The sequence below is a fragment of the Eucalyptus grandis genome, chromosome 3 (assembly GCF_016545825.1).
Source record: "Eucalyptus grandis isolate ANBG69807.140 chromosome 3, ASM1654582v1, whole genome shotgun sequence".
Taxonomy (NCBI): Eukaryota; Viridiplantae; Streptophyta; class Magnoliopsida; order Myrtales; family Myrtaceae; genus Eucalyptus; species Eucalyptus grandis.
This window is the reverse complement of record NC_052614.1, coordinates 20,732,311-20,756,158: the sequence shown is the minus strand read 5'-3', so window position 1 is coordinate 20,756,158 and position 23,848 is coordinate 20,732,311. Positions and strand designations below refer to the sequence as shown.

The window sequence follows — 23,848 nt, the reverse complement described above, 5'->3', positions numbered from 1 at the left end:
AACATAATTGCACAATTAATTTTAAACTTATTATATGAAAATCAATCGAGTCTTAAAAACGTTGGATACATTTGTTTATGACCTTGGCGTTGTTCAATGCTTGTCTTTCCCTTTAGGCAGTTTCGCATTGAGTTTGCTTCAATAGCTTCATTAAACCAGTGGCTCTTTCCATTGTATAAGCAAGATTGGTTGGATTAGCCCATTTTTCTATAGGTTATATATTCACGTATGCGGCTTTCTTGATTGCCTCCACATCAGGCAAATTCGGTTAATTATTTACTTTATGTATTGTATCCATGAAAATATGATTTCTTTTGATAGAGAATGGGCTATCCCTTCTTATATTTTTAATTAAACCAATGTTGGTGCAAGCCTTTTGAGGGAAAATACAATCCAGTCATTCCAACCAAATCACAATTGATTTATTCGACATGGCAGTCAAGTCATTATCAACAATTCTACATACAATACCAAGTTGTGATATGGACTATTCAACGAAATGATGCCGTTTCCATCGATGTTAATGATTTTTTTTTCGCATAATTACATTTTTGGCTTGAGTTAATAATCAAAATGGGTTGAATATGAATCTATTGCAAACCTACAAAGATCCACATGGAACTTAGCTTTGATGTTTTTAACTTATCTTGATTGGGTTTTAAAATTTTAATTGACTCATCTACAACCAGACACACTAAAATTGAGTTGAAAAATAGATTTATAACCCATATTGCTACTTCTACACATACCTACGCTTCATGTGAGTGCGGCCTATCCTTGTCCGTTTGTTACCTTTGTTAATTACATTTTGTTATATTGATGCTAGCACTGTATAAGCACTCATTCCACTGGCGATGATTTAAGTTGAGTCATTTTGTTATTTTGACAGCTGGTGATTATATGTTTTTTTTTTTAATTTGAAGCTACATGATGTGCGTGCAATTTCAATTTTAGAAATAAAAAATCAAGTAAATCTACCATATACTAGCTTCAAAGTTTCGGATTTAAACCTCCCATGGCCGAATTTCGAATTTCTTAAATTTAAGCCCTAAAAACTTACTTTAATACAACAAAAGTATGCTAAAACACACACACACACACAATGAAATTATGCAAATTATTAGAAAAATCTCGACATGTAGAACAAAAGCTCTATGGTTTCAGGATCAATTGAGAAAAAAATCCACACGAAAAAGTAATGCCCATATTCGGCTCAAAGGGGAGAATTTCCAATTTTTTTCATAAAAAAAAATTTTGGATTTCACAATCATATATGATAGGCTCTATACCACATGTATAAAATTTATTCACATAAGCAATTAATTTTCAAGTTACATTCTAGTTTTGCCTTCGTTTTTCTCTTTAATTCGACAGTAGCAACGGTTGGTTTAGAGATTACTTATCTGATTGTTTGTTCCCCTTTGGACGAGCGATTAGGGTTTTGGCCCATTTTGTTGACTTGATCTCTGGGGTTTTCGATGTGATTCATGTTAGTAGATTAGTCCATACGCCTTGCGTATGGTTCTTTCCGTGCGTTTTGTACATCTCCCTAATGTGCTGCTTAGATCGATGACCTTGAAGCTTGAGTACAATCTAGTGATCGGCCACTCCGAGGGCAAGCTCTTGCTCGAGCTCCCTCGTTTTGTGTATTTTTTTTTTAAAATCCTGGAGCTTGATCGAGGCTGGTTTAGCTGGTTTGTTAGCAATTGTTGTGCAGGAGCGTCCGTTGTTATGCTCGCTATTTTTTTGAAATCGTATTGGGTCTCAGTTGGGGAGAATAACGTAGTGATCTGGTTCTGGTTTTGGTTGCGTGGACGCCCTGTAGAATTGTGGCATCTTTCCATGGAAAAAGTATGCTACAGATAGCTTGATTTCCTTAATAAGTTAGATATGAAATATATTGCTAAATGCCATCACGATCTTTAATCATTCTGCCGTCTAGGTTGGAAAAGCTTTTACTTAATTCCAATTTAGTGAAAGCCGTACAACATTACCCTTTTTTCCAGTAAAGAATTCTATGGAGAATCACTGAGAATTCTGTGCTCGTAGTAGATAAATTTACTATACCGAGACTTCAATGCATGAATAATCATCAGGCGGTTGGATGGAATGAGAAAGGGAAATTGCGAGGATTAGGGAGGAGCTTCACAGAGAGAGAGAGAGAGAGAGAGAGAGAGAGAGAGAGAGCAGCAAGCGAGGGAGAAATGAGCTCGGATTCACTCTCCGCCTCCCACTCGCACGGCGGCATCGACGGCCACGTCTTTCAGCTCCTGCAGTGCAAGCCCTTGTCCGAACAGTAGGTGGCGCTTTCTCTAAGGCCTTGTTTGGTAACCATCCAAACAGGGCCAAATTCCCGATTCTTTATTCCCGAATCGGTTTCGCCTAAAATCACGTTTGGTAAAATTTTTGTTCCCTAACAGAATCAAGAAAAAAAAAGTTGATTCTTATTCCGGAACAAATTTGAGAATCAAAATCAATAAATTTTCTTCTTTCCTTCGGCCATCTCGCGACCGCCGTCCACCACCGCCCGCCACCGTCCGCCATCCGCCACCGCCGTCCACCGCCGCGCCGCCCCGCCGGTCCGCGAGCTCGCCGAGGCTCGCCGGACCAGGGCGAGGTCCGCGAGCTCGCCGAGGCTTGCCCACCACCGACGTGGCTCGGCCTCCCTAGATCTAGCGAGGCCGAGCCTCGCCGGTGGCGGCCAGCGGCCTCGCCGGGCCGGGCGAGGCCTCACCGGGCCGGACAGGGGGGCGGGCCTCGCGACGCCTGCCCCACCGGCGAGGCTCGCCCAACCCCGCCGGTGGCTCGGCGGGCCTCGCCCGACCCCGACGAGGTCGGCTTGGCCACCGGCGGGGCTCGGTCGAGCCTCGGCGGGGCTGGCGAGCCTCGCCCGGCTACCGGCAAGGCTCGGCCGACGAGGGCCGGCCTCGCTGAGGGCTGGCGACGCTCCGGTGAGGTCGCCGGCCTTCGTCCGGCCGGTCGCCGCTGACCGGCGACCCGCCAAAAGAAGAAGAATAAGATGAGAAAAAGAAAAGAAAAAAAAAAAGGAAAATGAAAAGAAAAAAATGAAAAAATGAAAAAAAGAAAAGAAAAGAAAACAAAGGAAAAAAGTAAAAAAATTATTTAAAAATTAAAAGAAATTGATTTGGAACAGAATTAATGAACACGGTATCAAACGCAATTCTATTCCGAATCGAAATTTTGGATAGTTACCAAACGGCTTAAAATGCTTAGAATCAGTTCTCAGGAACAGAATAAAAAAGAATCAGTTCTGATCAGAATTAGCTCCCGGGAACAGAATCGTTACCAAACGCGCCCTAACTCGCTTCGAATCGATTCCCCGCTCCAATCTGGGTTTTGTAGGGGGTTCGCATCGCGGGGGAAAGTGGAATCGGAGACCGTTAGTGATGGTTTTTCTCGGTGTGGTGATGGTCTTACGGCTTTTTCAGAGTTTGGAGATTCTCTTCATGATGTAAAGTTGCATGAGTTATGGATTCTAGGCGGGGTTGGCAGAGGCCAACTACAGTTAGGTCATGTTAGCGAAAAAAAATCCACACGAAAAAATAATACCCATATTTGGCTCAAAGATTAGAATTTCGAATTTTTCCATTAAAAAAAAAATTGGTTCTACAATCATATATGATTAGCTTTGATACAACATGTAGAAAATTATTCACAAAAACAACTAATTAATCAAGAAGAATCGGATTCATATATGATTATAAAACACCGAGATTAATAAGTACAGCGGAATTAAAGTGTACCCGTTTGAGCCATTGCTTCACTTGAAAAAAGAAGAAGATCATTCTGATAATCAGAAATCTATTGGAATGCCAGATTTTCCTCTCTATGATCTATTTTAGTATAGCAGCTTTTAATGAGATTCAAGCAACTGATAGGTATAACTTATCATTTTATAGGCTAGAGAGTGGACCTAGCAAAACCTAATCTACAGCGCGTTAATTGGGCCATTCCCATTACGAGTTTCAGTTAAACACAATTGCCTATATTTTGCTACTCAATTAGGCTCGTTATTAATAGATGCTAATACCCAATTTAATAAGATCATTGTAGGGTTCAACAAATATTAGAATATTCATTAACTCGATTTTTTAAAATAAAAAATTAATTAATTAATGTAAGCCCATATTATATGAAATTTTTCAACAGACCATCCATGAGCCTTGCGAGTTGGGTTTTCCTTCCCATTAAAATATTAATTCACAATATGATATATTATCTCTTATTTATATAGAGTGATGACGGCCGTAGCTTCTCATATCTATTGAGAAATCAATTTTATAAATGAATATGTCCTGAGATCATTAATCAAGTTAGAAATTGTACTAAATATTTGGCAAAACAAAATTGTATATTATAATTAAACAACTATCGTGTGATTATGATAAAATCTTTGTTTTAACATTTATGGTACAACAAATTAAATAAAATGTACTACCAATCATATGGGATTTACACATTGAATGATACATTCCCATTTACTTGTTCATATGGTTGCCAATTTAGAAAGTTAATTTTACGTGATTATATCCATTGCCTAAATTCTCGCCATGAAAGCACAATGTCATGGACCCACCATGTATCGCGTGCTACTTGACTTATGTTGTTATTATGACTAAAATGCTTAGTATCCTGCAAAAGCTAATTTTGTTCACATATCTATTTAGGCTAAACTCTTGTCGTGAAAGGTTAAAAACTATTATGCACTGCATGCTAAGATGATACTTGACTTTCACCATTAATATGGTGTCATCAACAATTATACATTTAGTCATATTAACAAATGATAGATGCATATCCATGTAATATAACCCTCTAAAAGTTTATTATTTTCGTTCTATAACTTTTTGTATTAATAGATAATCTTTTATCCTTTTGATTTTCTAACAATTTTTTTTTTTTTTACTTTTTAATATTTTTTATCTACAAAGCATGTACCATAATTTTGTTTTTATGATGATAGATAATTGTTTGAATTCTCTAGTGTCATTTATTTGTCAAATATAGATTATCATGTCATAAAAATTTTATAATCGACTAGGTATTATAATCGCCCGCAAGACGTTCTATACATTTCAATTTCTAATCGTCACCCTCTTTTGACTGAAACCAACGGTTGCGTATAAACATCGATGAAAATATTGATAGTATGAAGAAGGATTAAAGACGCTATTCACAATCATATCATCATATCATGTAGTAATTACATATAAAAAAATCACGAATTTTCTTTAAGTACTTTTGAATTTCCAAGGGTCTCCACGCTAGGGGTGTGCAACGGAACCGCCCGGAACCGGGAACCGGCCGGACCGACCGAACCAGTCGGTTTTGGGCGGTTCCCACAGCAGCGGTCCGGTCCCCGGTTCCTAATCTTGGAACCGGTGGCCGGTCGGCTCCGGTTCCCGGTTTCAAGGTGGGAACTGGACCGAACCGGACCGACCGGACCGAACCAAACTTTTTTATATATAATTTATATACATATAATTAATAAAACATATAAACATGATAACTTATTGCAGCCAAAATTGCAATTTGAGGTAGCAACCTCTTATGTGGCCAAGAGACCATTAAAATCCTTTTTATTACTCTTTTATTTATAGAAAAATCTCCTTGATAGTTTCGACGTGGGACTAAGACTTCAAGAGATCCCATGAATCACACAAGTGAAGTTTGAATATTTTGCACGTGGAACACGTGTGGTAGTTTTGTTGAATTGCTAGAATCGACTGAATTGATCGTCAAGAAATCGGCACTATTTAGTTCTTTAGTGCGAAAAGTATAGTTGATTTTTTGGACCGGATCTGAATCGATGGACCCGATGGTCCGGGCCCTGCTTCTGGTCCTGGACCAAAACGGTCCGGTCCACTGTTCGCGATTTTGGGAACCGGTGCTCCTTTAGTCCAGTTCCCGATTCCAAGGTGGAACTGACCAAACCGGGAACCGATCACCCCTACTTCACGCTTGCCTTGGTATGTGGCACCGACAGCACTGTGTGAACGTTCTCCCAATTGTCAGCTCCTTTTTCTTGGAATTTTAACCTAAGGAAATCACGGTAGGTGACAGTGTCACGTGGGTGGGACCTGTCCATTTATTATCATTATTAATTAAACTTTATTATATTGGTGCTGACACACTGTGTATAGTACATATTCCGAGGGCAAAGGTTTAAGTCGAGTCACTTGTTTACTGCTTTAACCGCTACTAATCATCTCTCTCTTTCTACAAGCCATTGCTATTCCACGCTCCCCTTCCTTCGTACTTTCGTGCGCTCAAGTCTTCTCGGCTTGTTCGTTTCTCACTCTGTTTCGCTCTTTCTTCTCATCGGCTCAACCATTCTTCCTCCTCCTCTCCTTCTTCAGTATCTGCTGCTCTCTATTTCATCACTCTCTCTCTATCTCTGTTTTTTTGCTCTTTGTTTCTCAGGAAAAGAAGCAAAGAGAAATGTCGGCCGACTCTGCCGTTGCTATTGCATGGGATCTCTTGAAGGGGGCAGTTACTGCGATCAAGCGTCCAATAAGATACGTGATGTCCTCCAAGAGCTTCGCCGAAGGTCTTCAGGAGGAAGTCCAGAATCTGCAGAACGAGGTTCAGAGGGTCAACGTTCTCGTGGAACGGGCCAGAAACAATGTTCGGAAGTTCCATGATGTCTTCACGACGTGGGAGAATAAATCTGGCGATGCTTTGAAGGAGGTGCGAGACCTGTTGGGCAACTTCGAAAATGCGACCAAGATTTGCTGCTACGGGACTCTTCCTGACCCCAAATGTCGCTATCAGTTCAGCAGGAAGGCCGAGGGCAAGATCAAGGTCATTCGGGAACTGGCTCAAAAATGCAGCGGATTCAAAGAATTGGACGACATCTCCTTCATCGATCCTACTCCGGGAAATGTCCCTGCTACGAATTCGGCCAACAGAGAATGCAAAGATGTTGTCCAGTCGACCACTACAACGGCCTCTGCTTTTTCTGCCTCGACGTCGTTTGTGCTTGGGGACGATGGCGTTTTCGAGTCCAGAGCTATGATGATACAGAACATCATGGACGCTCTGGCCAATAACATCAATAGTGTGGTCGGGGTCTACGGGATGGGTGGGGTCGGCAAGTCCACCCTTTTGGTGGATGTCGAAAGGATAATAAAGGGAAAGAAGTCGTTTGATCTGGTCGCTAAGGCTGACGTGTCGGAAAATCCTGACATCAAGAAAATTCAAGGAGAGATTGCGGACGCCTTGGGCCTTACTGAAATAAAGAACAAAGAGACTACCAACGGGCGAGCGAAACTTCTACACGAGAGGTTGAAAGACGAGGAGAAGAAGAACAAGAAGGTCCTCATAATACTGGACAACCTGTGGAAGGGGCTCGAGTTGAAATCAGTCGGCATTCCTTGCGGACGTGACCATAAAGTCATAGGATGCAAGTTACTGTTGACATCGAGATTTCGAAATGTTTTACAAAGTGAAATGAGCTGCGACAAGGCCTTCGCCCTAGATGGACTGAAGGAGAAAGAGGCAAAAATATTGTTTGAGAGGATAGTGGGAGAAAAAGTTCATAATGACGAGTTCAGACCCTTGGTGGATGAAGCGCTCCACAGATGTGCAGGTTTGCCTTTGCTACTTGACGCAATGGCGAAACAATTAAAACTCGCTTCTCTACCTGAATGGAGGGATGCTTTGAAACAAATTGAGTGGTCTACAAACGAAGGAATAAGTGGAGTGATAAATAAGGTGTTACAACTGAGTTATGATCATTTAGAAAGCGAGGATGCAAAAAGTTTGTTACAACTTTGTGTTGCTTACGGTGTCTCTATGACTTCTATTGAAAACTTGGTGAGGTATGGCTATGGTTTGGGGATATTTCAAAAATATAGCAGAATGGAAGAAGCTAGAGATAGGATGAGCACACTCATCCGCACTCTTCAAGCCTCCTCCCTTCTGTTGGACAATGAAGGCACGGATGGGTTGAAGATACATGACTTGGTTCATGACTTTGTTGCCCAGTCTGTTTTAAGAAATCACCCTCTTCTTGTGCTGAAAGATAAAGACATGTCGACAACACAATTGCAGAATGAGAGGCTCAAAAGTTGTTCGGCGCTATGCTTTCCCTATATTGACATAAAGGAGCTTCCCAAAGAGTTATATTGTCCCGAATTGCACATCTTTTTGCTTTTCAACAACAATATATCTCTTGAGATTCCAGATTCATTTTTCAACTCTATGAAGAAACTTGCGGTTCTACATCTAACTAGCGTATGTATCACTCATTCACCGACGCCATTTCAATTCTTGGAGAACTTACATACTTTGTGTCTTCAGCATTGTTTGCTAGAGGATGTGGCCATTCTCGGCAATCTAAAAGGGTTACAAGTTCTCAGCTGTGTGAACTCCAACTTTCAACGATTGCCGAAAGAAATTGGGCAACTAACAGAGCTGAGGTTATTGGACTTGAACTATTGTTCACTTCTTCAGATGATTGAACCGGGTGTGCTTGGAAGATTGATCAAATTGGAGGAGTTGTATATGGAGAATAGCTTTAATCAATGGAATCCCGTGGAGCAAACTCAATCAACTAATGCAAGTCTGATTGAGTTGAATCACCTGAAGAATCTTTGCACTCTACATGTCTCCATTCCCGATCCAAGTGCGCTCCCAGAGGACCTAGATGTCAAGAAATTAACCAAGTATAAAATCCAAATAGGTAATGCACAACGTTGGGGAAAGGACCTAGGATGGAGGATTTTGTACCTCAAGTTGGATCCAATAATTGATGTTCTTCGAAAAGGATGCATACAAAGTATCTTAAATAAAACTGATGATTTGTTTTTGGCCAAGTTGAACGGAAGCGAGCAAAGTATTTGTGCATTATCTCCAGAAGGCTTTCCAAAATTAAAGCACCTATTGGTTGAGGATAGTTCCTCTATCCAATACATCCTCCAGTGTTGTTCCCTTAGTGCTTTTGAGATGTTGGAGTCATTACTTCTCATAGAGCTCAACAACTTGACAGAGATATGCTACAGCCATATTTCCTCCTCCAAGTCCTTCGGTAAATTAAAAGTAATTCAAGTCGAAAGTTGTGACAAGATGGAAGTTTTGTTTCCTCTTTCATTACTGAGAGCACTTCCACAACTAGAAGAGATTAAAGTTGTTAGTTGCAAGTTAATGCATGGGATTGTAGATGTTGATGATTGTGGCAAAGCGGAGTTGCAAAATTTGCGTAAAATGTATTTGCACCAATTTCCAAATATCAAGAATTTTTTCACTACCAAAACAACTCTTTCAAGTAGTACATCAGAAGACCAAGTTGGCACTCAAATTGCATTCTTCAATGGGCAACAGGTAACTTTCTATCGAAAGAATATGATATTTATTACTTTTTCCGACCTTTGCTAATTAGATGCACAACATATCATGTTGCTTATTCATTTTGTTATTCTCAGTTTTTTTTTCCTAATAACCTTATCCGTTCGTGCCTTCTCTGCAATTAGATAAATCAATCTTCAGTTTCTCTTCATTGCATAGAAGTCCAACTAAATGTTTGAAACCCATGTGAATTTAGTTTGTGGTAGGTTTTGAGTTATTTCAATTTAAATGCTACTAGTATATCTATATTAATAGGGTTTTTATAAAGAAAAACTAAAGAGAATTTCGGCTCTAACGTAATTCCATAAGTAATTTTAAATATTTTGATATGGATTTGATTGAATTTACTTATCAAACTTTGTTATTATCCACAAAATGTATAATATAGGTTACTCTTAAAAACCAATACGAAAAATGGGAAGGAGGATCGGGTTTTTTTTTAAAATAAAAGCAACTAGGCTACTGGAATTGATGCATGTCTTTTGTGTATCTTGTTTAAATAAGTAGTTAGTCATTATATAGACCCCATAATTATAAGAGTGCAGAGTTTTGTGCATGTTCATGCATGCATATTGTATACATAGATATCTTTATATGTACTTTTGGCATCACAAAAATAAATCCACAATTTGTGTTTAATATCCTATTAAATTGGTTATTGATAGTGATATACTAACATTAAAGAGAAGTTAGTAAACTAAGGATGATCAATTGCCCAATTAAGAAAATGACGTGGCTATTTTACATAGGGAAAAAATTACTACGAGTACAACCTTTTAATTAACTAGATAAGATGGCTCTTTTATGGTGGCTCAATTATCACTAAAGTTGATCATTGGGCCCAGGACTCACACGATAGATTAACTTTCACGCTAGTAAAAAGGGGTGGAAATTTAAGTTGTGGGTCCCATACACTAGTGTCACGGGTCGATCAATTTCGGTCGATCAAACACCGTGCGGCCTTAGGATCGGTGATCTCAAGTCAGCCTTATACACACACATGCACTCGAACACAAGAGTTATATGGGCAAAGAGAGTGTATTCAACTTGTGAATGAACTGTTACATAGTGGAAGAGGGATCTCTATTTATACAAGAGCGAATCACATCTCGATCGTTGATTGTCCCTCCGATCCGACGGTGTATTTTAAATCCGTATCATCACTAAGAGGCTACTCGTAGGCTACTCGATGGATGTACATGGCAGGCCCTTGGGAAGATCATGGGTTGCGCACGTCGACCTTGGGCAGACCATGGGCGTGTGTCAGAAGCAAAATCAGGGTTGCAGGCCTGTCTGACACGTGATCAGCCGAACGGTCATGGGCTGCTCGTGGGCCGACCGAACATCGCTTATGGGTTGTTCATGGCTTGCGCATGGGCCTTTCGCTCGTTCTACTCATGGGTCGACCGTGGGTTGTTCTTGGGTAGCCCTTTGTGCGTGACACGGCCCGTCATGGACGATCTTGGATCATGCTTTGTCCGTGGGCCGTGTCATTCTCCCCCACCTAATCAAGCGACGCCCTCATCGCGTCCGTGGCATGGAAGGCTTCGACGTGCTTCTTGGATTGCCACAGAGCCTCGGAGGGTTCCCAACTTGCTTCACTCTTAGGAAGGCCGCTCCACCGAACGAGGTATTCCTTCCTTGATGTCCAATATTTCTTCCATATGATCTGGTTGGCCATGATGTACTCAACATCCCGATCATAGGAGGTCTTCGCTCCAAGGGGCGCTTGTTGCGATGTGCCCCGATCCGGATCGTCCTCGTCCGCATGGAACGGCTTCAACATGCTCATGTGAAACACGGGGTGTAGCTTGAGCTTGGACGGCAAGTCTAGCTTGTATGCCACCTTTCCGATCCGCTGTATCACTCAGAATGGGCCTTCGTAGCGACGGATCAACCCTTTGTTTACGTCCCTGTATCGAAGGATGAGGTGCAATTTGGCCAGCATCAAGTCCCCGACTTGAAACTCCACGCGCCGTCGCTTTTTGTCGGCTCATTTCTTCGTGTGTTTCGCGGCCCTATTTAGACATGCCTGCACCAAGTCGGCGTGTTCGTCCCATTCCTTGGCGAGCTTGTACGTAGACAGACTGCTCCCTTGATACCCTGAGGCGATCGCGCTTGGTGTGAGCGAATGTTGCCCGGTCACGATCTTGAATAGGCTTTGGTTCGTGGACTCACTCCGCTGCAAGTTGTAAGAAAATTAGGCCACGTCGATCAGCTGTGCCCAATTCACTTGCATGTTGCTCACATAGTGCCAAAGATAGATTTCCAGCAATGCATTCACTCGCTCCATTTTCTTTCTAATGGCTAATATTCTTTCTCAAGGGATCCCTCAGCTACATTCTTCTTTTACTACATCAATTCAATTACTTCTCTAATAGTGATTACCTGTTCAACTTGCTTTTTGTTTCTTTAAATAAGTTCTTCCTCATTCTCAATTAATTTACGAAATGGTGCAATTTTACTAAAGAATTTCATCCATATTGTAACTTAAATGACCTTCTCTAAGTGATTTAACAATTGCTACGTATGTATAGTAGCTATTTCACTCTTGAGCTAGCCAAAAAAGCATAAAAGGAGAGATTTTATTTGAGTTTGGGATCTATGAAACACCAACGTCATTAGATGATTGCTATGAGTGTATCCAAATTATTATTTTGCCCATGCTTAACACATTCTGGTAAGAATTCCTACTTAGCACCTTTTTTTTGTCTTCAGTATATTCCAATAGCCATCACATTCTAGAGTCATCGACAATAACATGGAGATTTATATTTTCTTCTTATTCTTTTTTTTTTTCTTTTGTGCAACTTAAGATAGAATTACCAATTCCGTGAATTTGTAATTTACATCTTGGCACTTCTTTATTTACATCTTGGAAGTTCATGAATTTGTAATTTAACCGAATCATCAATTCCGTGAGTACTACAGGTTGCATTTCCTAACTTGGAGAATTTATATATCAAGAGCATGGATAACATCGAGATGATATGGCATGATCAAATTCCTGCAGATTCTTTCTCTAAGCTAAAATTGCTTTCAGTGAAAGAATGCAAAAAGCTTGTGAACTTTGCACCTTCTTTCATTCTAGGACAGCTCTTGAGCTTGGAGACTTTGACAGCAAAAGCATGTGATTCCCTTGAAGTTGTTTTTAAGCTCCAGCCACTAAATCATCTAGATAGAAATAGTGTTGCTACAAATGTGGTGGAACTCATTAGTGATGAGGGAGGAAAGGAGGGGCATGTAGTGGCTTTCAATCAATTGAAGTATATGAAGCTTGATGGGTTGACTAGATTGAGATGTTTCATCTCAAGTGGATACACTTTGATGTTCCCTCTTTTGGAAGATATCATTGTGAATAGATGTCCCAAAATGAAATTCTTCTCTGAGGGACCAATGGAGGCGCCAAAGCTAGAGAGAGTACGAGTAGATTTGAATGAACTATCAACAGAGTACCTATATTTTTGGAAGGGAAGCCTCAACACGACCATCCAAAATATGTTTAAAGAAATGGTATGCTTCAGTTACTAAGTTCTGTGCAATTTGATTTCTTTTTATCACCAATAAAGTAATTGTTTTTATTAGCTAACTTGAATTTTACATTTAAATGATGCATTTTCTTATAGGTTGCATTTGCTGGGACTAAGTTTATGTGGTTGTTTGAGTTCCCAGAGCTAATTGAAAAATGGCACAATGAACTTAATCCCATAACGTCATCTTGGCAATTAGTATCACTAGTGGTGAGTAAATGTCCATCATTTATTTACGCCATTCCATCTAGTTTGCTGCTTGTTTTAGAGAGAATGAAAAGCTTGCAAGTGTGTGATTGCGAGCTTTTGGAAGAAATATTCGATCTTGAAGGGCTTGAGGTTGTGGATTGCACTGAGGTGCTGTCTCAGCTGATGTATTTGTACTTGGTCAATCTTCCAAAGTTGAGGCAATTATGGAATAAAGATCTCCAAGGAACGATGTACCTTAATTCTCTAAGGCATCTTAGCCTTTATAAATGCAGCAACTTGAGACATGCTTTTGCTCCATCAATGGCTTGGTGCCTTCCCAATCTACAACATATGGAAATAAAGGAGTGTGATCAAATGGAAGGAGTGATCGCAGACGAAGAAGGGCAAGGAAGCGTAGTGGAAAAGATTACATTCCCAAAACTTAGGTCGATAACTCTGGAATGCTTGCCCAATTTGACTAATTTCCTCTCGTGGAAGAATCATACATTAGAATGCCCTATTTTATCAAAGATAAGCATTGCCCACTGCCCCGAGATGAGAAGTCTAACTTGGCAATCTTCGATGGAGATTGACAATGGCAACGCTTCACTTTTCAATCCACAGGTCAGTCTCTCAAACAAATGCTTTTTTGGCATTTCATTTGAACATATTTGTTCGTGTATAATTGGACAATTGCATGCTATGTGTAGACAAAAGTGCTAGATATAAATGTTTTCAATATCAATCACCAACGCTTTGCTCAAATTTGACCAGGACTTGTGTTTCATACCTAAACAAAGACAACTAGAATATTTGCCTTCCCACAATAATCCATGATCACATCCATAAAATATTAATGCAAAACAATTCAAACATTGATAACCATATGTGGTTTTAAAATCATTTAGTTATACAAATCTATGTACATAATCTATTAATATTTACTTAAAAGATCAAAAATTTTCTAATCCTCAGTGAATATAACTATTAACATTCATCTCCATATATTTTGAAAAGAGTTATTTTTGTGGGCTCATAAAATCATATTGTGCGCAGTACCTCAAAATTGATTACAGAGGGATTTTAAAAAATTTATCACAATAACCATATCAAAACATTTACTTTTTGCAATTTCAACTATAAAGAACAATATAGTAAACATAAAAAAGCATCTAAAAATGGCAAAAGTAAAATGAAGTATTGCCCACTTCATATTTTCTTGCGCAGAAGTAAATTGGCGTCATTCTATCAAACATGAAGAAAATGGGAAAAGAAAACTTCTTAATTATAAAAGCCTAGTTCACAAATTGCTTAGCATAATCATCTTCCCAAACAATGAAATTGGAGGAATTAGAGAGAATTGCTCTTTTAATTGGAGTGCAATGAACTTCGATAATGATCAATGCAGTCGACTTTTTCATATTTTAATAATCACCAATGGTTGAATTGGGTCTTGATAATAAAATAAATAAAAATAAAAAGGCCAATATGCATGGAGTTGTTCGCCTTTGCTTTCTTCGTTCATAAATCATACTTGAATCACTATACTCCAACAACCTATCAAATTAAGTACCCGTATTATACAATAAATATTAACTATGGACTATTATATGGAGTGATAATTAGTGTGATAATATGCACAATCTATGTTTGGCAAGAGAAAATGCATATTGCTTTTTCCAGAAAAGAAATGGTGAAAATAGGAAAACATAAAAAAGAGAAAAAAGGACAGTTGGATAATAAATAGTAGCAATTATGTGGGCGGTTGCCAACATTGCAAGTCTTATTTCATATCTAGATGAAAATATTTAGTAAATTGTTGTAAAATATTGTGTTGCAAATATGTAATGGAGAGAATAAAGAGATTGAGAAGAGAAAATCAGACACTAGAGATCGTAGAGAAAGTCGGAGGAGAGAATTTTATTTCTAGTGTATGACTGTATCTGATTGTTATATGTGACTACAACAAAAACTAAACTCATATTTATAGGAGAACATGAATGTACTTATCATTAATATCAATGTATCGAATGATACATGTATTGGATAAAAGAGATGAACATTCATTGTATAGGGAGATATACTTAGAATGTATGATCCAAATGTACCATAATAAGTATATTTAATAAGATGAATATAATGAATATTCATTCATGTATTTCATAATACTCCCCCTTGAATATTCATTGTATTCATTATGAATGTGCATCGAATGATACTGTCTCATTAAAAACCTTAAGTCAGAAAAACCCAGTGGGACAAAAACTAGACAAAAGGGAAAAAGAGTGCAAAGCACAAATGTTATGATCTCTCTTTTGTGGATGCATTAATTGCCTTGTTAAAAACTTTAAGTCGGAAAAACCCTGTGGGAAAAAACCGGACAAAAAGAAAAAAGGGTGCAATGCATATATAGCCATTGCTAGGGCTAATCAATCTTGCATCTTGTAAATTCGCCGCATATCAATGCTGCAATGCATAGTTCATAATATCTCCCCCTCAATTGAGCCATGTAGCCATTGCCGGGGCTAATCAATCTTGCATCTTGTGAACTCGTCGCATACCAATGCTATATACTAATTTCTCAAAAGTTGATGTTGACAATGATTTGGTAAAAAGATATGCAAGATTATTTATGGATCGAATCTGTTTAACATCAATTTGTCAACTTTCTTGGAGTTTATGAGTATAGAAAAAAATATGTTTGGTTCTATCACCTTTGATATATCCTCCCCTAACTTGTGCAACACAAGCAGCATTATCTTCATAAATTATAGTGGGAGAATTTGTAACCGGTATTAAACAACAAGAATTATGAATATGCGTTAAAACGAATCCTAACCAAATACACTATCTTCCGGCTTCATATAAAGCAATAATCTTAGAGTGGTTAGAATATGTAGCTACTAGCGATTACTTCGTAGAACGCCAAGAAATAGCGGTGCCATTATAACAAAATAAATACTCAGTTTGAGAGCAAGCCTTATGTGGATTAGATATATATCTAACATCAGCATATCCAACTAAACCAGAGTTAGTGGAATCATTGGAATAATATAATCCAAAATTTATAGTTCTTCGGAGATAATGGAAAATATGTTTAACTCCATTCTAATGTCTCCGAGTTGGCTTAGAAATAAAACGTGCCAATAAATTTACCGCAAAAGCGATATCTGGTCTCGTACATTGTGCCAAATACATCAAAATCCAAATTTCATTGAGATATGATACTTCAGGATCAAGTATCTCTTCATTTGATTCTATAAGATGAAATGGGTCATTTTGGGGATCTAGAGACCTTATAACCATATGGGTGCTCAATGGGTGAGCTTTGTTCATGTTGAAGTGTTTAAACAATCTTTCAACGTACGCTAGACGATTATTCCATTTGCTTTATGCACATGCTCTAGACCAAGAAAAAGTTTGGTTATACCTAAATTTTTAACTTAAAACTCCATTTTCAAATACTCAGCAGTTTTAGTTAACTCTTATGGAGTTCCAATTCCAATTAAATTTATATCGTCGACATAAACTGTTATAATATCAAATTTGATTTTTAATAAACACACATGGGCAGATATGATCATTCTTATACTTTTCCTTAATTAGGTACTCACTTAGGCATTGATACCACATGCGACCAGATTGCTTTAAACCATACAAGAATCTTTGCAATTTTATTGAGAATAAATTGCGGGAAGTGCATGCTTTAGGCATTTTGAATTCCTTAGAATTTTTATATAAATATTAGAGTCTAATAAGCCATATAAATATGCCGTCACAATGTCCATAAGACACATTTCCAATATTTCAAAGATTACTAGGCTAATGAGACAACGAAATGTAATCATATCTACCACAGGTGAATATGTCTTATTATAATCAATCCTAAGTCTCTGGGAAAATCCTTGGGCAATGAGTCGGATTTTATACCTGACAACCTTGTTTTTCTCATTTCATTTTCCGATAAATACCCATTTATATCAAATGGGCTTTACATTATCGGGGATACGAGTTACATGTCCAAAAACCTCTTGTTTAGTTAGGGGAAGCTAATTCAGCTTTAATTGCTTCCTCCCACTTAGGCCAATCTTGCCTTTGACGACATTCAATAATAGATTGCGGCTCACAATCATCATCCATAATTTTATGAGCAACTGAGAATGCAAAAGTATCATGAATGATGATTTCATTTTGATTCCAAATTTCATTACAATATGTAATAGAATTCTCGGTATTCTTGGGGCTAGTGTTCCTTTCATGGTTTGCGTCTCTTCAAGGGCAATAAGCTCTTTGGGAGCAAGCACAACGCTAGGCTTTTTTGGAGTGGATTCCTGATTCTTTCCCATTCGTTTTTTAGGAGTAGTATCTTTTGATCTTATCAGTCAACCACGCTTCAAGTGCGGGGGATTTTAATCAATTTTAGCTTGTCCTTCGAGAACAACTATCCTAGTTGGAGTATTTGCAGCTGGAAGTTGAGATTTTGTTACCTTAGTAGCATCATTAAATGTGTCAGGAAGTCTATTGGCCATAGCCTGTAAATGGATTATGCGATGCACTTCATTTTCACATTTAGGAGTCCTTAGGTCTAATTGAGATAAATTTTTCTCATTCTAGAAGAAAACCTTAACTGGTTTTTGTTTTGCAGTCATAGAAATTGTAGGTATCCCAACTAATGGAAACCTAGTCTCATTGAAATAACAATCTGTAAATCTGGCAGTAAAAAGATCACCAATAGTTAGTTCCAAGAACTTAATGATAGATGGTGAATTAAACCCAACATAAATTCCCAAACAGCGTCGCGGACTCATTTTCATCCTTTTTAGCAGTGCTACAAGCACCTGTACTGCACAACCAAAGGTGCGTAGATATGAAATATCTGGTTCATAACCAAGAACCATTTGAATGCATATTGTAAAAGACTAGCATTGGGGCGTAATCTTATTAGAGCTGTCACATGCAAAACTGCATGACCCCATGCTGTATCGTTGAGATTCGTTCTCAATAATAGAGTGCGGGCAATAATTTAGATACGTTTAATCAAGGATTTTGCCAATCCATTTTGAGTATGAACATATGCAATCGGGTACTCAACCTTGATTCTGAGTGAAGCATAATATGTATCAAAACTCTTTGATGCAAATTCACCAGCATTATCCATCATTATGCTCTTAATTGGATAATTAGGAAATTGTGCCTGGAGCTTTATAATCTGCGCAAGTAAACATGCAAATGTAACATTGCGTGTAGATAATAGGCAAACATAGGACTATCTACAAGACGCATCCACTAATACCATAAAATATCGAAATGGTTCACTTGGTGGTTGTATTGGTCCATAAATATCACCCTGAATTCTTTGCAAGAATAAAGGAGATTCAAGATTAACTTTTATTATAGAAGGTTTGATAATGAATTTTCCTTGTGAGCAAGCCTCACGATTATAATGTTTGGACAACAATACATTTATATCTTTTAAATGGTGCACTTTTGTATTTTGAATTATCCTACGCATAATTGAAGTGCTAGGATGGCCAAGGCGATCATGCTATAGTCCAAACTAATCAGGGTTTACCAATCTCCAAGATGTGGTGGCGTAGGTTTCAATAGCCTTAATCATGACACAATACAAACCCATAGAATAAGCTTCTAGCTTTTCATGAATGGTCTTCAGGTCCATCTTATAAGAGGAAATGCCAATATATTCTTTATTTTGCTCATAAATAGTCTCAATATGGTACCCATTACGACGTACATTTTTTAAACTGAACAGATTTCTTTTTGATCTAATGCTTAGAAACGCATTATCAATATGTAGGACTGTGCCATTTGACAAAATAATTGTGGCATTCTCAAAACCATCAATAATCGGAACATGGCTTGATATTGTACGGATTTGTGCCTTATACAATATCATACTCGAGAAAAAGTGTCTACTACGAAATATAGTATGTGTTGTTACACTATCAAGCAAACAAACATCTTCCTTTTTCTCAGTATTTTCCATTTGCATTTATATTGACAACTTCAGGTGTCAAGTGTCATAAAAGTTGCATATTAGTTATATAGTCAAATAAAATTTCAAAATAAATATTATATAAGGTTCATAAGTATTTCATAACCATATTAAAGAATAATAAAAAGTAATACATTCAAAACGAAACAACATAAAATTCGAAGTTTAAATTATCATCCACCAATCTGATGCCTCATCAAAGTAATCAGAGGTCCTCAAATAAATTAGAGACATCCAAGGATGCATTTACTATTTTAGGAGCAAGAAGTGTCCCACCAATGGAGATATTATTGGCATCAACAGTGGTTATGACAGTAGAATTGATTTCAATGGCATGAGATTCACCACGCTTGCCCGTATTCTTTAAAGATACCCGGTATAGATCAACAAAATGTTTTGGCGTACGACAAGTACGTGACCAGTGCCCAGTCATGCCATAGCGATGACAAATATTTTCATTAATAATATCTTCTTTGACTTCTTTTCTTTGCCATGATTCAGGCCAAAGTTTGATTTCCTAGGACGGTTAAATTTCTTGCTATCCCTTCTAGGATTATGTTATTGCCTGCGCTTACAGCCCTTAAAATGACTAGTATTTTTCTCAAAATTAGCATATGCTTCAAGCAATGCTTTTGAGCCAATAGGTCTAAGATCATGATTTTTGAGTAGCAATTCATTAGTTTGTTAGGCAGTAAGAAGCACATAAATTAATTTAGAGTATGTGGCAAACTGACGCAGCCGGTATTGTTGTTGCAATACAATATTTGAAACATGGAAGGTGGAGAAAGTTTTCTGTAATAATTCCACATCAGCAAGTTTAATATCGCATAACTCAAGCCGAGAAACAATATAAAATAAAACGGAATTATAGTTAGACACTGATTTAAAATCTTGCAGTCTAAGATTTTGTTAGTCATATTGTGCTTGAGGGAGGATAACAGTCTTAGTATGATCATACCTATCCTGCAACCTCCTCTACAAGATATGAGGGTCTCGAATGGATAAATATTGAGTTTGCAGGCTCTCATGCAAATGACGACGAATAAAAATCAACGCATTTGCTTTATCATTTTCATTTGAGGTTCTATCCTCTTTATTGTATTAGCGAGACCTTACCCTTGGAGGTGCATTTCCATGTCAAGGCACCAGGATAGATAATTCTTTCCACTCACTTCTAGGATGTGGAATTTGAGCTTTTTAATATTTGTCATAATCCTGCAAAAATAAATCCTTAAATTAATTAAAAGGATTTCCAAATATCCACCGCTACTTTAAGAGTAGAATGATACTTTTAGATTTGAAATTTGGCTTCGGGCCAAGAAAAATAAAAATGAAAAATTGATAGAAGAAGATGAAGTATAAGTTGATTAATAAAAAGAATAACCACATTACAAAAATTACTTACTCAATCGGTAGATCTTTGTGCTGATAACGTGTTGTAAAATATTACGTTGCAAATATGTAATAGAGAGAATAAAGAGATTGAGAAGAGAAAATCATACACTAGAGATCGTAGAGAAAGATGAGAGAATTTTATTTCCAGTGTATGATTGTTATCTGATTGTTATATGTGACTACAACAAAAACTAAACTCATATTTATAGGATAACAAGAATGTACTTATCATTAATATCAATGTATCGAATGATACATGTACTGGATAAGGGAGATAAACATTTATTGTATATGAAGATGTACTTAGAATGTATGATACAAATGTACCATAATAAGTACATTAGATAATATGAATATAATGAATATTCATTCATGTATTCATTCATTAATGTATTTCATAACATAAATGTCATAGCTAAAATAAAAAATTTAAAAATTAGAATAAATTATCCAACCAACAACACTACCGAAGATAAAAAATTAGGTGCATTATATAGTCTGTGTAAGATTCGTATGGCTTTGCTCCCTCTCTCTCTTTCCTTGGCGAAGGTGCATCTCTATACCTGAACCACACCACCACCTCGGCCTCCATTAATTGCAGTGCGCTCATTGGAAAAAGGAAAAGAAAAAACAGAAAAAGGAAGAAATTAGACAAAGTCTATTTGGTGTTTTAGGCACTATTTGGTAACCATCCAAATAGTGCCTGATTCTAATTTTTTGTTCCCAGAATTAGTTTGGGATGAGAATCGCGTTTGGTAAAATTTTTGTTCCCGAGAACAAATTTGTTCCAAGAAATAGATTTGGACAAGAATTGAGAATAAAAAAAAAATGTGATTCTTTGTCTAAGAATCAAAAAAAGAATAAAAATAGTGAAAGTCTCATTCTTCCCTTTAGTCATCTCGTGATTGCTGCCCAACACCGCTCGCCGCTAGCTGCCGCTGGTCGCCGTCTACCGGTTCGGCAAGCTTGCCGAAGGCTCGCTAGGCCAGGGCGAGGTTCGGCGAGCTCGCTGGAGGCAAGCCCAACTACCGGCGGGGCTGGGCGAGCCTCGCCGGGGCCAGGCCGACCTCACCCAGCCCCAACGAGGCCGGCCTAGCCACCGGTGAGACTCGGCCAACGAGGGCCGGCATCGGCGACCGACCACATGAAGAAGAAGAAGAAGAAGAAGAAGAAGAAGAATAGGAGAAAAGGGAAAAAAAGAAAAGAAAAATGAAAAAAGTAAAAAGTAAAGGAAAAAAGTAAAAAAGTAAAATAAAAATAAAAATTAAAAGAAATTGATTTGGAACAAAATCAATTAGCACAATATTAGACGTAATTCTATTCCGAGAATTAAAAAAAATTGGACAGTTACTAAACGCGTTTTTTTACTCATAATTAGTTCCTAAGAATAGAATAAAAAATAATCATTTTTTGACAGAATCAGTTCCCGGAAATAGAATCGTTACCAAACGCGTCCTTAGCTTTCTCCCCCTTAAGAACTGTTCACTCTCGGTCATTTCATTTGACTTGATCCTCCTCTTTGCGACGTGGGAAAAAAAGAAAGTGAACCAAATCCATACAGTCAAGTAACAATAACTCTTCTTTCTCCCCCTCCCCCTCATCCTCTTACCTTCTGTTTTTTTTTTTTTGGGCGATTGATTGGGTGGTCCGTCCAATGGTTGAATCGAAGCTTTGGAATCGCTTCTCTGAAGCTTGCCTCCTCTCGTGTGCGTGCATGCGTGGGTTCTGAGCGATTACGCGAACGGAGCTTGTTGGTTATGGCTGGTCGAAGTGGATCTCCGATGTGAAAGCGATTTCAGTGTTGATTTGGTCGAGGCGTTGATTCCCGGCAAAGAAAAATTAACAAGTCTTCTCTTCAGCCCTCTCTTCCTCCTCCTTTGTCCATAGTCGCCCGACCTCCACCCCTCCTTCGCTGTCACCAACGGCGGAGTCACCGGTGCCTTGATTAGGCTGACCCTCGCTATGTCCAAGCCGAGCATGGCTAGCTTCCTCTGTTTTGTCTATCTCATTGTTCTACAGATCTCGAAATCTGGCCGTCCATAACAACGAAGTTGCAGATCTGGAAATCGACCACCGTCACTCGCAGCCATGGACGAGCCGCTATTGCTAGAGCCATGGTTGCAAATCTGGAAGTACTATCGCGAGTGACGACAATTTATGGACTGCCATTGTCTCCTCCGTCGTCGCCCGCGATTGGCTCGTGGTCGGCCTCGTCCATGGCCGAGCCACCCCTCCATCATCACGGCTGCTTGTGGTCGTTGCTCGTCCAGATCTAGAGTGGAGTCGTGCCTCCAGATTTGGTATCATACATGGACGCAAGCCTAGCTCGTCTATGGCTCGCAAGGAGGCTCCTCCACAGATTTGGCGACCGTAACTTGTCCATGGCCATGAACCTCGACAGCGAGTTTGAGATCACGACAACCATAGACTGCGAGGTCCAATGGCGAAAGAGAAAACAGAGGAATAGATGTCAGGGAAGAGTGGCCATGGATGAAAGGGCCGGAGCTTGAACATGGCCATGGACAAGCGGCGTCATGAATGGGTAGACCATAAAGACGACGGAGAGGGTTGGACGCCTGCCAATGGTCGCCTTGGACGCAGTGCCGGCAACTCCGCATTGGTGACGGTGGAGGGAGGCGGGAAGGTTGGGCTCAATGTGGCTGGAGATGGAGGAGGAAAGTGAGGGGGATTGAGATTTTTTATATTTAGTCATTTGATCAAAAAAGAGTCAATATTAAGTCAATGTCGTAACTACATAAAAAAAAATTAAAATAATAGGAATCAATCATCCAATCAACTATTCCATTCCGTCTCATGAAGTTCTCCTCATGTGAAGACTAAACGCAGTAAATGACGACCTCCTCCAGCACTTTTTTTTGGGTCGAACCCAAGGCACTTGAAAATGCATGATATCGTTTTTTTTATTACAGATTCCATACAAGTTTTGGGTTTTTTTTTTCCTGACAAAGGAAATGCTTTTTTTTTTCTTATTCTAATACTTTTGCGCAATTATTTCTATTGTTTTATGCGAGTAGAATGTTTAATTATAACAAGTATCTATATATTTGTTTACCTTTTAAAATTAAGAGTTATCACTAATTATTTATTTATAATGTCATTTGCATGTATAAGTTGTTATATAATACCTAGCCCCGCATTCTAAGAATATTTCAAAAAGTCATTATAACACTCAACCAACAATACTAATAAATTTGGGGAAGTATGAAAATTGTCATCTAATCTTTTGATAGTGACAAGTTGTGATAGCGTTAATTTTATTTTAGTGTCAAATATGAGCTGTCATATAATAATTGATTTCTCCCACATTATTAGATAATTTCAAAGACTCATA

The 23,848-nt window shown here is 38.4% G+C and overlaps 2 protein-coding genes across 2 annotated transcripts in view; both read left to right on the top strand.

Annotated features, from left to right (window-relative positions):
* LOC120291727 (toll/interleukin-1 receptor-like protein) overlaps positions 1–23,848 on the top strand; it is a 77,281-nt gene that overhangs the window by 20,512 nt on the left and 32,921 nt on the right. The window lies entirely within an intron of this gene.
* LOC120291544 (probable disease resistance protein At4g27220) lies at positions 6,194–12,902 on the top strand. The gene is made up of 2 exons (XM_039309156.1): positions 6,194–9,345; positions 12,301–12,902. The coding sequence occupies exons 1-2, from the start codon at positions 6,463–6,465 to the stop codon at positions 12,898–12,900; spliced, it is 3,483 nt and encodes a 1,160-aa protein (XP_039165090.1). The 5' UTR covers positions 6,194–6,462; the 3' UTR covers positions 12,901–12,902.